The following is a 17959-nucleotide window of genomic DNA, read 5'->3' as shown; positions in this document are numbered from 1 at the left end:
GCTCGTGTTTGGACAAGTCGGTGTCATGGTTTGATGACGAGCGTGAGTCACGGAGTTCATCAAGTTATTTTTAGATTTACTCAAAAAATTTAAGCGTGTATTTGACAGCTCTTCATAAGATACACTGTTAATCGAAGATACATAAAACAATTAGTCAGATTTCTTCCAGATCAACCTCACACAATAATGTAAACAAAGCAAAATTCGTAAAAAAATGATAAATGACCTCAAAACTCGCTCTGAGTAACTTTAATTTAGACGAAATCTGAGTACTTATAGAGGATCGTTAAGTTTCGATTGGTTTAGAAAGTTCAAATTGTTGAAAGCTTGTTTATAAAAATATAAACTTTCAAGTGACAGTTTACTACACTGTAAATCGAGAATTGCACGCTCAATCAAAATCTGTAAGATTTTGCTACAATTATACTCATAATACAACGAAAACTGAGTAGAATTCACACAAATTTTACGTAAGACCTCAAAACTAATTTCTGAGTAAGTTTGATTTTGTCGATATCGTAGTTATTTGAGAAGAGCGTGCAGCCTGAAAATTTTTGACAGTTCAATTCGAGTCAACAATAAAACTGTTTTTTTTTTGTAACCTTGAACGTAAACAAACAGGTCATCCCAAACACACTATTTGTTTACATCCAGCCAAATCTGACAAAATGGTTAGATCTGAAAATTCGCTTCTAACCTTCTAAGGAAGTTCAATTCTGTCAAAATCTGAGTAAATTTGGAAGAGCGTTTAGTTTAAGGTGTTTTGACAGTTCAATTAAAGTCTACAGTCCTACAATAAAACGTAAACAAACAGCTCATTCCGCTCAAACTCACTTTCTGAAATGTTTGTTTTGAAGAAAAGCATGTTTACAAAAAATCTTTTGACGTGCATGTGACAGCTCTTAGCTACACTGTAAATCAAAGATTGCATGCACAGTCTAAATCGGTCAGTTTTCGTCACAATCAATTTACCCAAATTTGACCTAACTTTGACCACAAATCTAATATCTGAGTTAGTTTGTTCCAGCATAAATCTGAATATTTTTTGAAAAGCGTGTTGTTTTGAGTGCTCTGACAGTTCAATTGAATGTTATTTTTCTACAATTTAAAAGTTAATTTTTGAGTAAAATGAGAATAATCCCATTGCATTTCATAATTTTCTTCACAAAAAATTAATCTTTTTCAATGTTTGTCTTAATTTTTGGAATATTGTAGAAATACTTTGAAAATATGGAGAAAAAATGTTAAATTTCTGTTTTGCTGTACTGAAAACTAACAGCAATATTCCCAAGAAACCACTCAGAAACAGCTAACCTAGTTTGTTCTTGACAATGATTGAGTAATTGACTTGTTTCATCCATAAATTCTTCCCAAGCTCCCCCATAAAATCCTAACCACAAACCCCGTTTAGAAAAATAGAGCAAACCCTTTCCTCAAAAGCAAAAAACCACCGCTCCATCTTGCCACAATGGCTTCCAATTTCGCGCGACAGACAATTATCGAGCATCATCTTTCTAGCTGCGACGACAACAACAACAACAACACTGCCAACGAGGGGTCCACAATTAGTTCAAACGACTCCCCGTTGGCCGTCAAACTCGGTAGCACCGCAACCACCGCTGAAAAACCATTAACGCCTAGATTTTGGAAGATTAGTGACACCTTTCCAGAGCGCTTTTGTTTTCGCCATCGCTCTGACAGCTGCCGAGGGCCCACCTTTAATGTGAGAACCTTGAGCGTCCCCGCTCGCGCCACCTCTCTCTCTAGCCTACTAGGATGAGCTCTTAACGACCTACTAGTGTAGTATAATTAGTCAATTTTCTTTTAACACATTTCCGCACCCCAGCGTTAGGCAAACGCTTTTACACTTTTTATTTGTAATTAAACTCTCCTTAATGCGTTTTTAGTAGCCCCTCACGGAACGCGAGGGGTGCCTCCCTCCGTCCTCCTCCTTCAAATAATAATAAAAAAATATGAAACAAAGTCAGCTAACTAATTCGGATTTTTTCTTCCGGCCGGTCTTATTTATACAATATTTATGGCCGCGAGGTGCTCCCCCCTCCAAAGAGTCATAAAACAGATAGCTAAATCACTAAATTTTAACCGTTGCTTTGGCAACCGAGGTGCCCAATTGAGTGGGGGGGTACGTACCTCTTTGGCACCTTCCGGACCAAAACACTCACTCGCACATTAGCTGGTCCAATTAATTTCATCGAGCATCACAATGTTATCTCTTCCCCCCAGAAGAAAAGCCTCTGCTTTTTTAATTAATTTTTCAACGGCAGCGCGTGATTTTTTTTTTTTTCGAGTGTCTTACCCCTCGCCCCTCGACTCAAAAAACCGAGTTGCTTGCTTTATTTCAGTGAATTTTAAACGTTTTATAGGGTTATTTATGATTTTTTAACGCGCGCCCCTCACACACACACACACTCTTGCGACGAGCTCTTCGAACCGGGATTCGAGAAAATAAAAGAAATATTGACAGTTATCGACAGTGGCGAGGGGTAAGACAGTGCAAGGAAAGAGAAAAAGGAGATTAAAGGTTGTCACGACTCACGGGACCCCGAAAATCGATACAAATATTTTTGACTTTTCAATTATGAAAATGAGAATCGAAAGGTAAGCAGATTAGCAGGCGAAAGCCATTAAGTTATTTGTGACTGATGGTGTGCGGCGCTCGGGGATTTGAAAAGTTGGAAAAAGATTAGAGCGTTGTTTTTTTTGACGTCTTGATCGCGAGCGTTGACGTTTCTCACGGTCAGACGGACGCGCGATGGAAAGGTTAAATTGATTGACTTTTGTCAGGGATTAAACGCAGTGAGCGATTTGTTTGGAAATTGCGAGTGTGAATCATTTGCTACTGATTTGAAAATGATTGTTTTTGTCAGTGTAAATCCTGAAATTTTCGTTAATACAAGAAATGAGTAAAAAGATAAAATGTTATATTGCATGAATTTTACACATTTTTCGTTCAATTTTAAGTTAAGAGCTAAAGCTAAAAAAAACTTTGATTTACATTTATTGAAAATCAAGTTTGTTTCCAAGGATACTAGATGACACCAGGAAAAAAGCAGCTTCTTAATTTTTTTATCTTTCATTTTTTAAAGGGTTAAAATGGATGAAAACAAACATTTTTATGCATGTTTCTAATGTGAAATTGTCTCAGGAACACGATTATGATAAAATTATCAACAGAAAATGGGATCTAAGGGGTCCACCGAGCAAAAATTTACTACCAAAAAATTCACAAAAAGTAAAAGTGTCTATTCAATATGTTAAACTGCCTTACCCAAAGCGGTCTCAGTCTCAGATGGTAGTCTCAGATGTCCCCTACAAGCTGCAGGTCGAAGCGAGTTGATATCTGGATGGAACACTTTTTTATTTCAGTTTGAAAATTATGCTATTTTTTCACTAAAATGCCAATAACTCCCTTTAGAATTAACCAATTGGAATGCTCTACCCTGCATTTTGTTGCATTTTTAAAGCCCTTCAAGATGCATTTTGAATTTTGAAAATAAATTGAATTTTGCCTAAGTTATAGCCTTTTTAAGATTTTTTACGTTTTTGAACCTTCAAACTTTATGTCCCGATTTGCCCCACTTCCCGTTGACCTAGAGTGCTCATATTTTGGCCAGATGCTAGTTTTATATGTACAAACAACCCCTGACAATTTCAGGTAGATTGGTGAGGTCCATACGACGTCCCATACAAAGGGGTATGCCCTGTTCGTGGACTCGCTCTTAAACTAATTAAAATAAGACATTTGCTCCATTTTCTATTTTTTTTAAGTTTGACAAAAAATGGGTGATTTTGAATAAGAGTGCTGTTTTCAGTAAAAGTTTACTGAAAAGAAAGCTTAATTCTCCAAAAACATTATTTAGATTTTGTTTGACTCACTTATTATTCGTCGCAAAATAAAAATAAAGCTTACAAGAAATTTATTTTATAGGGCTTTCGCAGATCAATATATTTTTGATAATTTGACACATCGGAAAAATAATAATGATGGATCTTTGCGTTTAAAAAATTATATTGCACATGGAATTTAAATAGTTAGGCTTAACGTTATAACATTTGTAGTATTTTTGAAACTCTCTGAAGCTTCCTTATAAAATATCATTCTGCAAAAACATTTTTTTATAATAGTCTAAACCTAAAGAAAACTATGTGGAGATAAAAATTTACTCTATCAATAAAATACTTTGGCACAATTTTAACGATTTGAGAAAATTTATTCAACAAATTTCTAATTTTATTTTAAATTTTATCAACTAAAAAGCAATGAAATTGCTTCAAGCGTACAAGAAAAAAAAAGACAAAACTCAAATTTTTCACCAAACTAGAACAACTTGAAGCCAGTCCTTAAATAATAATTGAAAGAAAATTCAGTTGTTTTAAATAAGCTAAAATTTGCTCTTAAATGTTCAAAAATAGAGATTTATATAGGCAAATTCAGACCAGATTTTGTTGCGCACAGGAATCAAACATCTCAAAATCAAATTTAAAAAAAGAAACTTTCAAAACATCGTCATTTCAGTGAAATTCACTAAGAAATAAGTGAACAGAAACCTTTAAAAGTCAGCTCAAGTTGATTAATTGAAGTAGAAACATACACACAATCTTAAGAATTCTTCGACAAATTTTAAATTTGCGTTATACAAAAATCGTCATTTAATTAAAATTAAAAAAGTGGCAGTTCTATGTAAACAAATCACCGGAACAACAGTGTAAACATTACAGAGATGATTCGCTAATTTGATTCCCACTTTTTTGTTAAATCGAATCCCGCATATCATAATAAATTAGTTCTCATTTCAAATTACACGGAGGGAATTTTGTGAGCGAATTCATAAAATCTATTTTGTTGTGTTGAATTTGTAAACATTGAGTTGTTTCCAAAACTACTAACAAGAAACACTGATTCCAAATTTTAAGGAAAATAGAATAACATGTTCAAATTTGTTAACATTTATTTCCGGATTAGTTTACAAGATTTCTATCCGTGTAAAAGCACTCAAACGTCAAAATTTAGTCAAATTTGTACTGATTTGACGTTTGATGAGGGGAGCTGCCAAAATGTTTGGTTAAATAATTGTTTGCATACGCCAATATCGTGATAAGTGACCACCCCTATCGGAATTGCACCACATTTGACACTTCATCCGTTGTAAACATTGCACGCACAACTAAGTTAAACAACTTTTGGGTTGTTATCTTCCTTTTCAATCTGTCACATTCCCCGGAAATCCCGGCACTCACCGTTACTGCACAGGCTCGAGTTATCCATATCGTCGCTGTCGCTGTCCTGATCGTGGTCGTGATCGTCCCCGGCCATCTGCTGCTGGTGGTGGTGGTGCAGGGCGGCCAGGTGATGCTGCGCGGCCGGCGACAGTCCGCCGGGCCCGCCCGCTCCCTGATGGTGGTGGGCGGCCGCCAGATGGGCCAGGTGGTGGTGTCCCTGCATCAGGCTCAGATCCCGCGGGCCCGGACTGGGCGTCCGACCCTCGCTACTGCTGCCGTTGACGCTGTCCGCGCCGCCACCTCCCCGTCGATCTTCGCTTCCGCCGTTCTGGTTCGGGTGGTGGTGGTGGTGCTGGGTCTGGCTGCCGGCCAGGATGTCGGTTATCATGAACCGTGACCGCGGAGGCTGCAGCACGGCCATCGAGTTGCGCTGCACCGGTACCGTCATGCCGCCGCCCCCACCGGTGATATCCGACAGGCTGTTAATCTTGGTTAGCTCGAAGGGGCTTTCGCCCGGGATATGCCACTGGAGCACGATTTTGACTGCTTTGGCTGGGCACGAGTCCCAAGGGAAATACAGAATAGGTGTTCCTTGACGTTACACACTGCAGTTCCGGTGAGGTTCACCGGGTTCGTGATCTTCCGAACTTCACAATCACTCAAGATCGCGCACGCGATCGTTCACCAATTCTTCCCACCTTTGCACTAGCGATCTTGATCTCTCGCTGACACTGTACGATCGTGTATTCAAACTCCACTAATCCATCCAGCTCATGGCTTGCTCTTCAAATTTATCACACAAACACACGCACTTCCGGTGGTTGGTCACTCGCGCGATCACTTGCTCAAAGTAGGCGACGAACGCGCAAATGTCAACACAACGCTCGCGGTTGACAGTTCCTCAAGGGGGTCGACACTCCACCGCGAAAGAACAGAAACAAGAAAGCAAAAAGGGCTCCCGAAAAAACCGAGGTGCCGCGACTGTAGACACTGAAACACTCGTCCGCTCACGGAACAAACACGCACATGTTCTATCGATCAGCGTTAAACGTACACTAAAAAGGCAGCATTTTCCAAGCGTCAATACAACCGAGCTCTCTGCCGCGGCAGAAAACCGGATCCGGCCCCGCACCTCTTCCACTGTATTGGTGTGCGAAGAGCACGAGAGAGGAGGGACGCGCGCGCAACACGCACACACTGCGAGCGAAAAATCGCTCGCGCTCTCGAAAACCGGATTCTCGAGCGCAATCAAGCAAAAACAGAGTAGGCGCTCTCCCGAAAGATGGAAGAGTGGAAGGAGTAGCGAGCGATACATAAGCTTGCTGAGCTCACGCACACACGCTCGCGGAAAGCAAACAAAAGCAAGCTCGCCGAGAGGCGCTCGTGCGAGCCACGCCCAGCATAGATCGTTACGAGAGGGAATCGGTTAATCTTTAAGTAGGCGTGGTAAAGCTTTATTTACATAGAGCTCACCAACACAGCCGCGGCTCCTCTTCAATTTCCGCTGCGATGCTCTCGAGGAAGATATCTTTCATCCCCAAAACACCGCTCGGCGGCGGTGTGAGTGAGAGGGCTCGTTAGCGAGCCGTGAGCGTGAGCGAAACGGCCGACCGCCTAAATATCCTTATTCTTTTCGTAAGCCGTCATGTTTTCCCTCAATTTGCGCTATTAACTCTCCGCTCTCCCTTCCTCTTCGCTTCCCACACAATGTTTCGAGGGGGGGTAAAATAACAGCTTAGGAAAAGTTTTTCCCGTCGTCGCCTCCTGCGATGCTCGAGGCAAAGAGCCTCAGAGGACCGGGAAAATGGCTCCGGAAAAAGGCATGCCAACAGCAAAAAAACGAAACCTAACCTAAAATAAAACGGAAAATTGCTCCCCGACACACATTTTAGGGAGTAAGAGGGGGAGAAGGTGTCATCTTGCTGCTTTTAAAACTACCCTCTAGAGCAGCAAGGAGACACTCCGGTGACATAAAAGGTATAATTTAAATTTTAAATTGTGAAAAACAGAGGAATTAATGAAGCTGGGTGGTGGTGCCGCAAGTGTCATCAACGTCAAACGAGAGGCGCGAATGCTTAATGACATTTTTGTTTCCAGCCCCGCGAGGACGAAAACATGTTTTTTTGCTGTGTGTGTCTGTCGAACTGTCAGAGTGTCGAGAGGGGTGAGAGGTGTGGGGAAATAAAAGGAAATTGGGCTGGCGGTGTTGTTTTTTGGCACCATGGGTTTGTTTGACCGGTGACGGTGGAGGTACTCTTATTTTGAGGGGTTTTGTTACCCATGAAAAACATGACTTAAAAAAATATAAAATAAAAACAATTCAAAAAGCTTTCATGTGGTTTATGGATGGTTAAATTTTTTAAGGGAATATTGTCGAATAGGTTTCTGAAGTCCTATGTAATTTTTTACACACAACGGTAAAAAGCACGATTTTAACCCATTTCCGATTTTCATTTTAAAGCAAAAAAAAGTTGCAGTACAACATTTTACGATGGATCAACTATGGTCGGTCCCCTTGGAACGAGCTGTCAAGTAGGAACGTTTTCTGTCAGAAAGCCGCGAAGTTATTAAATGAATTAAAAATATATTTTGAATCCTTTGCGGTCAAACCAGGAGTCATTGTACTCAGAAAAATAAGCTTCATAGTTGTAAACTATAATATCATCAATTAGAGCGGTTTGTGAAAATTATAAAATAAACTGATGTTAACATCCAGCCATGCTATTTCGATGGTCCATTAAACTTTTTGTTTTGTTTTTTTGATGTTTAAAAAAGTCCTGTTTTTTATTTGTTTTGATAAGGGCTAATGATTTTTTTGCGATATCGCGGAAGTCGAGTAATCCGATCTTGGGTGTAAAATTTTGTAAACCTTGTGAAATGCCACAAAATTCGGAATGGTCTATTGTAGAATTGCTTCTCAGTGTATTAAAACTTTGATTTCTAAATTCAATCATTTCAAAATATTTTCAACTGAAAGCAGTAGTATGTTGTTTTACACAGATCTGGGTATTTTCGTTGATTTTTTTTTTTTTTTGCTTTAAGTAAGGCCTTAATTTTTCTGAACTGTGTTAATCTACAATTTTGGTACCAGTAGTTCATTTTTTCCATGAGTAAACAGAAACAGGCAAAAAAAAGTTACATTTCATTATTGGACGTTCTGGGTCCTCCAAAGTGTCCTGGAATATAGATCTTGGAGTCTACCGCCGTAACAACACGATTCTACCAAGATTCCGATTATGGTTCATATTCAGTGATGTCCCTGGGACCCTTTGGCAACAATATGAGCTATGTGGATCACTTTGGGATGTTCTGGGTCCTCCAAAGTGTCCTGGAATACAGATCTTGAAGTATACCTCCGTAACAACACGATGGTACCAAGTTTCCGATCATGGTTCATATGCAGTGATGTCCCTGGGACCCTTTGGCAACACCATGAGCTATGTGGATCTCTTTTGGGATGTTCTGGGTCCTCCAAAATGTCCTAGAATACAGATCTTGGAATCTACCGTCGTAACAACACGATTCTACCAAGTTTCCAATTATGTTTCATATTCAGTGATGTCCCTGGGACCCATTGGAAACACTATGAGCTATTTGGATCACTTTTGGGATGTTCTGGGTCCTCCAAAGTGTCCTAGAATACAGATCTTGGAGTCTACCGCCGTAACAACACGATTCTACCAAGTTTCCGATTATGGTTCATATTCAGTGATATCCCTGAGACCCTTTGGAAACACTATGAGCTATGTGGATCACTTTTGGGATGTTCTGGGTCCTCCAAAGTGTCCTGGAATTCAGATCTTGGAGTATACCTCCGTAACAACACGATTGTACCAAGTTTCCGATCATGGTTCATATTCAGTGATGTACCTAGAACCCTTTGGAAACACTCTGAGCTATGTGGATCACTTTTGGGATGTTCTGGGTCCTCCAAAGTGTCCTAGAATACAGATCTTGGAGTCTACCGCCGTAACAACACGATTCTACCAAGTTTCCGATTATGGTTCATATTCAGTGATGTCCCTGGGACCCTTTGGCCACACCATGAGCTATGTGGATCACTTTTGGGATGGTCTGGGTCCTCCAAAGTGTCCTGGAATACAGATCTTGGAGTCTACCGCCGTAACAACACGATTCTACCAAGTTTTCGATTATGGTTCATATTCAGTGATGTCCCTGGGACCCTTTGGCAACACTATGAGCTATGTGAATCACTTTTGGGATGTTCTGGGTCCTCCAAAGTGTCCTAGAATACAGATCTTGGAGTCTACCGCCGTAACAACACGATTCTACCAAGTTTCCGATTATGGTTCATATTCAGTGATGTCCCTGGGACCCTTTGGCAACACTATGAGCTATGTGGATCACTTTTGGGATGGTCTGGGTCCTCCAAAGTGTCCTGGAATTCAGATCTTGGAGTATACCTCCGTAACAACACGATTCTACCAAGTTTCCAATTATGGTTCATATTCAGTGATGTCCCTGGGACCCATTGGAAACACCCAGAACATCCCAAAAGTGATCCACATAGCTCAGAGTGTTTCCAAAGGGTTCTAGGGACATCACTGAATATGAACCATGATCGGAAACTTGGTACAATCGTGTTGTTACGGAGGTATACTTCAAGATCTGTATTCCAGGACACTTTGGAGGACCCAGAACATCCCAAAAGTGATCCACATAGCTCATAGTGTTTCCAACGGGTCCCAGGGACACCACTGAATATGAACCATAATCGGAAACTTGGTAGAATCGTGTTGTTACGGCGGTAGACTCCAAGATCTGTATTCCAGGACACTTTTGAGGACCCAGAACATCCCAAAAGTGATCCAAATAGCTCCGAGTGTTGCCAAAGGGTCACAGGGACATCACTGAATACGAACCATAATCGGAAACTTGGTAGAATCGTGTTGTTACGGCGGTAGACTCCAAGATCTGTATTCCAGGACACTTTGGAGGACCCAGAACATCTCAAAAGTGATCCACATAGCTCATAGTGTTGCCAAAGGATCCCAGGGACATCACTGAATATGAACCATAATCGGAAACTTGGTAGAATCGTGTTGTTACGGCGGTAGACTCCAAGATCTGTATTCCAGGACACTTTGGAGGACCTAGATCATCCCAAAAGAGATCCAAAAGGATCGAAGTGGTCCCAAATGGTCGTGAGGATGTGACTGGTAATAACTAAACTTCATTTGCCTTGAAAAATCGTTGTAAACCTGAATTATCTTCAACATTTTCTGAAGTTTCCAAATTTCAGGTTTTCAGGATGTTCTAGGTCGTCAAAAAGGCCATTAACAACCACTCAAACATTTTTTTCTAGGTAGAGAAACTCATAAATTACAACTTTGCTGAACAATGTTATATGTTTTGAGCACTGTGTGATTTTATACAACCGAATTTCGGTATGGGTCATATATGACCCATCAGGCCTGAAAGGGTTAATCTGACAGGTGCCCCATTTACTCATTTCTGAGTAGGTCCAGTTTTGGAGAAAACTGGGTGAGTGTACGAGATACCCTCAAAATTTCAATGTATGAAAAAATAAATACAAAATACTATCTGAAATCGGTTGAAAATCAAAAAAAAAATAAAATGATTTTGTTTTTTTTTATAAGGATTTCTAGTCATAAATTTACCAACACATTCAAAATATGTTTACATTACAGCTGTACGTTTGTTTGCATCAGGTTTCCCTTCTCTTTCTAGCAAAACTTATTTGTCAGGCGACTTTTAGCTGGTTTTTTTACTGATCACCCGATATGTCAGCCAACATACTTCGCAGGGCTGTGACAGCTCGAGCTCGATCATTGTTTGCATCAGGACACTGTGACGAGAAGTTCGTTATTTTTGGGTTAAATTATATTTTTTTCGCTGGGCATAGAAAGCCCAGAAAAATCTGTATTTTACAATCTGTAAAATATCCGATCCTAAAAATCACAAATATTTAAAAATGTCAACAATTTAAAGGAAAAGTGCCATCCACAGATGACGTAGCATTTAAGAATATAGGGGTGGTTTGAATGACGAACCATACCAAAATGTTGGATTTTGTATGGAAAGCACTACAAGAGATGGTGAGTCTCTAATCCTCCAAAAAATTCTACACTGCTGTGTTATGGGGTTATTCACAAACTACGTAAACATTTATTTTTTTGTGCCAACATTTTTGAATAATTTTGTAGGAACTTCATGATAATAATTATAAGGAGAAAAGCACGTTATTTTGACAAATTAAGGATTTGGTGCTATTTTCATAACATTTTGCAATTATCACAAAAAAAAAACATTATCTGCACATAACTTTAACTGACTTGTTTTCAGTTGAAAACGCTTTTTTAAAAGTTCTAGTTTAGTAGCATTTTCAAAAAAGAACATGTTTACTGATGAAGATCAAATTGTTATAACTTAAAACTCTAAATACACACAAGATGAGTTTTCAACTTTGAATCTAAATAATTTCAGCGATAATTAAGGTTTTATTAATTAGTAAAATCGACAGTCATTGAACCATCATCGCTCTAAAAGTACCTCTGCCACATATTTCCATCAAAAACTGTAAGTGCATAAATTACCTGCGGAAAATAGTCCAATATGCCGTATTCAATCTCATTTTACCCTCCATTAAGCAAATTGCAAAAGATATGAAAAAATAAATAAATGTAAAAACAATCAACCCAACCAAAAGAACCGTCATTATTCGCAATTTCATCCCATTTAGAGCAAAAGTAGCAACCGAAAACAATTCGCGCAATGCAAACCACCTTAAAAATTGCACATGCTGGCCAAAATCCGCCATGATTGCTCATTAAAGCATGCAAATTTTTAATTATACGTTTCTCAAAACACCACCCATTGGGGGGGTTGTACCCAACCAAACAAAAATAATTTTCCAGTGGGAGGTACCCACCACTCTCGAAATTGGCTCCTCTTCCTACGAAAAATTTCGTGTAATTGATACGTTGAGAAATTTGCTTCCTTTTTTTTTGCTTATTTTATTTCCCTGTTTGAACCCACTTACCCCTCCCCCCCCCCCCCTCTGTGATTCGGTTTTGGTGGGTGTTGCCAACTTTTCAGGACCACCCCATCCCATCACCACCACCCTCGAACCACGTGGAATCACTTCCGATTTTTCCTCCTCCAGCAGCTCGCCCAAAAGTGTGTAAGAGAGTGAAGAGTGAATAATTGCTCCCTCCTCGTCAAATGGGCTCGAAACGTGGGGGAAATTGATCTCTTTTTTGCTTCCTTTATTTTTCCACCAATACACTTGCACAAAATTTCAACAGCCACCCTCTGAGGTTTTTTGAGGATGGTTGTTGGAATTTGAAATATTTATTCAAATAATCAACCGTAATTACTTCCTCCGGCGCTGCCACTTTTGAGGAAGAGGAGTGGAGAGGAAAAACATGCCACTTTTCACAAATTGAAACGAACACTTGTAATGCACTTAGCCCTTTTGCTTTCTTCTCTGCTTACGTTAAGGACTGACAGTTTGACGGTAGAATTTGAACATTTGTATTGTCCGTTTCTCTCGAAGGTACACGCCGCGTGGCATTTCAGAATGTGCCACAGACAGTGTTGCCAGCGATTTGCTGCACTTTTGGTGCAATAAAAACCATACCTGGCAGCAATGCCAGGCGATTCAAAGAAGAAGATAAACAAAAACAAAATGCGCAGTATGGGTTTTGACAGCGCGCATTTGCCGAAAGTGCGGCGCGTCGTTTCGAAGCTGGTATGCCGCGTGTCTTTTTCGGGAATACGCGCAATAGTGATTTTTTTCGACTTTTCCATCATAGTTTTTGAGCTCGTTAATTTATTTTTTTTTTGGGTCCTAAAATTGAGTTGATTGAAATCAACAAAAAGTCTAAAGCTGATTTGAGCAATTCTCTACCAAAACCGGAAATGGATTTTATTTGTATTTTTTTATTTGGCTCGAACTTTGTGGGGGCCTTCCCTATGACCAAATATGCTATTTTGTGTCATTGGTTCACCCATACAAGTCTCCATACAATTTTGGCAGCTGTCCATACAAAAATGGTATGTAAATATTCAAACAGCTGTAACTTTTGAGTGAATTTTCTGATCAATTTGGTGTCTTCGGCAAAGTTGTAGGTATTGTTGAGGACTTTTGAGAAAAAAATAGGTACACGGAAAAAAATTGGAGATTTTTTTATCAACTTTTTTTTCATTAAAACTCAATTTCCCAAAATGAGCATGAGCATGAGCATGAGCATGATTTTCATTAAAACTCAATTTCCCAAAATACGTATTTTTTGATTTTCGAGATTTTTTGATATGTTTTAGGGGACAAAAATCCGCAAATTTTGAGCCATAGAGAAACATGGTCAAAAAATCTGCCGCCGAGTTATGATTTTTTGAAAAAATAGTGATTTTTGGAAAAAATCGAAGTTTTATGCAAAAACAAGTTTGACATTACTTTTTAATGCAAAATTGAATTTGCAATCGAAAAGTACTTAACAGATTTTTTGATAAAGGGCTCCGTTTTCAAGATATAGCCACCGAAAGTTTGATTTTAGCGAAATATTTGCAGTTTTTCAATTTTTAAAAATAGTGACCATGAGTGACCATTTCTAAAAATATTTTTTTTTAAAGTTCAGAAAATTTGCTATAAAGTTGTCTAAGAGACATTGAAGATTGGACCTCTGGTTGCTGAAATACAGCGGCTTAAAGAAAAAGAAACACGAAAATTGAAGTTTTCTAAGTCTCACCCAATCAGCCCACCATTTTGTAATGACGTTATCTCAGCAATTAATGGTCCGATTTTCAATGTTAATACATGAAACATTCGTGAAATTTTCCGATCTTTTCGAAAAAAATATTTTGAAAATTTTTAAATCAAGACTAGCATTTTAAATGGGCGTAATATTCAATATTTGGCCCTTTTAAAATGTAAGTCTTGATTAAAAAAATTTCAAAATATTTTTTTCGAAAAGATCGGAAAATTTCACGAATATTTCATGTATTAACATTGAAAATCGGACCATTAATTGCTGAGATATCGTCATTAGAAAAAGGTGGGTTGTTTTGGTGAGATTTAGAAAACTTCAATTTTCGTGTTTCTTTTTCTTAAAGCAGCTCTATCTCAGCAACCCGAGGTCCAATCTTCAATGTCTCTTAGACAATTTTATAGCAAATTTTCTGAACTTTTCAAAAAAAATATTTTTAGAAATGGTCACACATGGTCACTATTTTTAAAAATTGAAAAACTATAAATATTTCGCTAAAATCAAACATTCGGTGGCTATATCTTGAAAACGGAGCCCTTTATCAAAAAATGTGTTTAGTACTTTTCGATTGCAAATTCAATGTATCATGTGTATCATAACCACTGTGATATCCTCCTATTTATTAATATCTTATTTAAACACTGTTTATAATCTTAACGGGAGCAAAGCTCCATCATCTTTGGGATCATCTACTAGACTGACCCCCGATTCACGTTCGCTTTTCACTCACACATTCACAGCTCTACACGCTTATCGCTGATTGCCTAATTTAGGATAATCTTCAGGATGCCACAACCACCAGCACCTTTTTTTATTTAATTTTTAGCACAATAAATGATCAGATCATTTCACAAATATTTCGTTTATTTAACATTGAAAATCGTTCTAATACTTTGCATAGAGGCATCGATTTGCTTGGATAATACCTGAAATAATTAGTTTTTTTTCTCCTGGAAGCTATATCTCAACAACCAGTGTGAACTTATCTTGAATATCTTGGAAGAAAATTGTCTGAAATCGTCTGAAAAAAATGTTTTAGAAATTGCCGAGCTTGGTCTTGACTTCTAAGGAAATAGGTCACGATTTTGGAAAAAGGCCCATTTTCGATTAGCTATAATTTGAAAACAGTGCACAAAATCATCATTTTTGCACTTTTCGATTTGAAATTTTATTTTAACATCCAAGTTAATTCGAAACATTTCTCAAAAAAAAACAAAACAAAACAAAAGAAAGGAAACTGCGCAATTCAATGTTTTGGGTTTGAGGGTGAAAAGAAAGTGTGGTATGTTTTTGTAAAGCTTACTTTTATCTAGAAAGTGCAAAATTATTCCTGCAACTTTGCCGAAGATACCAAAGAGAACAAAAAGTCATCACGGTTGGCTGGAACGGGCTTATTATGCAATTTGAATTTACCTAAAATGTTTTGATGGGGAAAGTCAGTTTAAGATTTCACTCTTTCTTGATTTCTTGACTCCATTTGATATTTCTTCAACGACTAATAAAGACCATCGTAGAGCCCCTTCATCTCAATTAATTTAATAAACTAAATAAATTATGTTAAATCTTCTTTTTTACAAAAAAATCATTGGATTTACCGATGTTACGTAATGTTAGAATGATCCACATTTTGTACATATATATATATATATATATATAACATACCTTTTTGCATTTAAAGATTACTTAATTTAAAATTCAAATGCAGTTCTTCAGCAAGCATCAAAAGACTCTGATTGGTTGGTCGGTGCTTGGGGTGGCTCTATTCAAATAAGGGTGTCCCCATTTTTAAAAAAAAAATCCATGAAACATTTCAAAAATAACACATAACGATAACAATTACAAAAATAAATTAATAACAATAATAAATAATTATTGAAAATCCAATACAAACCATCGAATAATCAAACTGTTGATAATCGAGTCTGGACCGTACTACAAGAATATGCAATAATCCATTAAGTGTCAAAATGTACATGATGCTTTTTGAAATGTTGTCGTCGACTTTTTTATTCCAGAATCGCTACTTTCAAATGTGGTTTATAAGAAATTTTCATTCCAATTCTTCTAAGAGCGAAATGTTTCATCGAGAAATTTCTGAGATATCTTTATTTTATGTTACGCTAAACTTTTTGAAAATTATATTTTTAACTGAGTTTTTGAAATTTCGGAGTTTATTCTGTAATTAAAAGCAACGTAACGTATTTAAATTAAAAAAACTAAAATTACTAGATCCTTACATAATTTTTGTGTACATATATCACGTGTCTACTCTGATTTAGCTGATTGGTAAGGGTGTTATTGGATTTTTATGAATAAATATGATATCTCCTTAAACAAAAATGAACCAGGAACATAAATACAAAACATTATCGAAAATCAAGAATATACTACAAATTACTGTTGCAAGCTTCAAAAGTAATATTTTCATGAGCATGAAGTAAAAATAAAATTTTAAAAAGTGTTTTACTGTTGAAAATACATTTAAAAGTAGCAATAAAATACGCGTGTTTCAACTGAAAATGTTGAAAAAACATCTTCAAAAACTTTTTTTTTGGTTCAAGCAAAAATAAAATAATAATTTAACAAAAAAAATCAAACACTCTTCATTACAAGCTATTTAAACAAAACGCAAGGTACTTGTAAAACGTTTTTAAAAAAGATAAAACTTCTATGATATTGCTGATTCCTTGATCAGTTCATACAAAAAATAAACTAAAAAAACCTTTAATACTCATGAAAAGTATTTCTCCTGAAAATTATCCACAGTAATTTGTAGTTCAATTTCGAGTAAATAACATGTTTTGGTATCCATGCAACTGGTTATGCTTGGTTAAGGAAATATCATTTTTTTCATTAATATCGAGTAATACCCTTAAAAATCACAAACCTGCAAAAATTCGGTTGTATCAGCTAAATCCAAGCTAAATCAGAGTAGACAGCTTATATTTGTATATAAAAATTATGTAATAATCTATTAACTCTTGTAAACATATATTTTAATACGGTTTTATGATTTTAATTTCTAAATAAATCCCACATATTCAAAAACTTGGTAAAAACCTAATTTTTAAAATGTTTATCGATTTGCAAACTTTAATAACGTTGTTTATTGTTTTATTTTGCACATTTTGATGAGTAAATGACACATAAAACACATCATTTTACAAGTTTCCTGAACTGTTATTGAAATGTTTCCAATAAATTTAAAACAAAGAATAGAGATATCGCAGAAATTTCTCGATAAAATATTTTGTTCTTAGAAGCATTGGAAAGCTGAGAAAATTTTCAATAAGACACACTTAAAAGTAGCGATGACTATTTTTTCTCCTTAAGGTTGCCCAGAAAACACGCCGTGAGTACTTTAGTGAAATTTTGATAAAGAGCTCCGTTTTTAAGTTAAGGCCATTTTATGTAACTTTTTTCGAAATAGTCACAGTTATTGATTTTTTTTAAAAATAGTGCCCATGTTTGCCCACTTTTGAAAAAGATACTTTTGAAAAGCTGAGAAAAAATTTGCTTGTTCGGACTTTGTTGATACGACCCTTAGTTGCTGAGATATTGCCATGCAAAGGTTTAAAAACAGAGAAATTGATGTTTTCTAAGTCTCACCCAAACAACCCACCATTTTCTAATATCGATATCTCAGCAACTAATGGTCCGATTTACAATGTTAAAACATGAAACATTCGTGAAATTTTCCGATCTTTTCGAAAAAAAATAATAAATTTTAAATCAAGACTAACATTTCAAAAAGACCAAACATTCAATATTACGCCTTTTCCTCTAAAACATATCAAAAAATAAAAAAAAAAAGTGTTTTTTGCAAATCAAGTTTTAGTGACAAAAAGTGAAATTAAAAATCACCAAATTTTTTTACCGTGTATCATTTTTTTTCAGTGTAGTTCATATTCACCTACAACTTTGCCGAAGACAACAAATCGATCAAAAAATTCCTTTAAAAAATACAG

At 37.0% G+C, this 17959-nt stretch overlaps 1 protein-coding gene across 1 annotated transcript in view; it reads right to left on the bottom strand.

Moving 5' to 3' along the window:
• LOC6044379 (homeobox protein B-H1) overlaps positions 1-6291 on the bottom strand; it is a 39731-nt gene extending 33440 nt beyond the window's left edge. The window contains exon 1 of the mRNA XM_038248529.1: positions 5260-6291. Within this exon, the coding sequence (XP_038104457.1) occupies positions 5260-5689 (430 nt within the window). The 5' untranslated portion in view covers positions 5690-6291. The remainder of the gene's footprint in view (positions 1-5259) is intronic.
• Between the last annotated feature and the right edge of the window lie 11668 nt (positions 6292-17959).

Source organism: Culex quinquefasciatus, chromosome 1 (genome assembly GCF_015732765.1).
Source record: "Culex quinquefasciatus strain JHB chromosome 1, VPISU_Cqui_1.0_pri_paternal, whole genome shotgun sequence".
Classification (NCBI taxonomy): Eukaryota; Metazoa; Arthropoda; class Insecta; order Diptera; family Culicidae; genus Culex; species Culex quinquefasciatus.
Note: the sequence above shows the minus strand (reverse complement) of the source record. Positions and strands in the feature narration are given on the sequence as shown.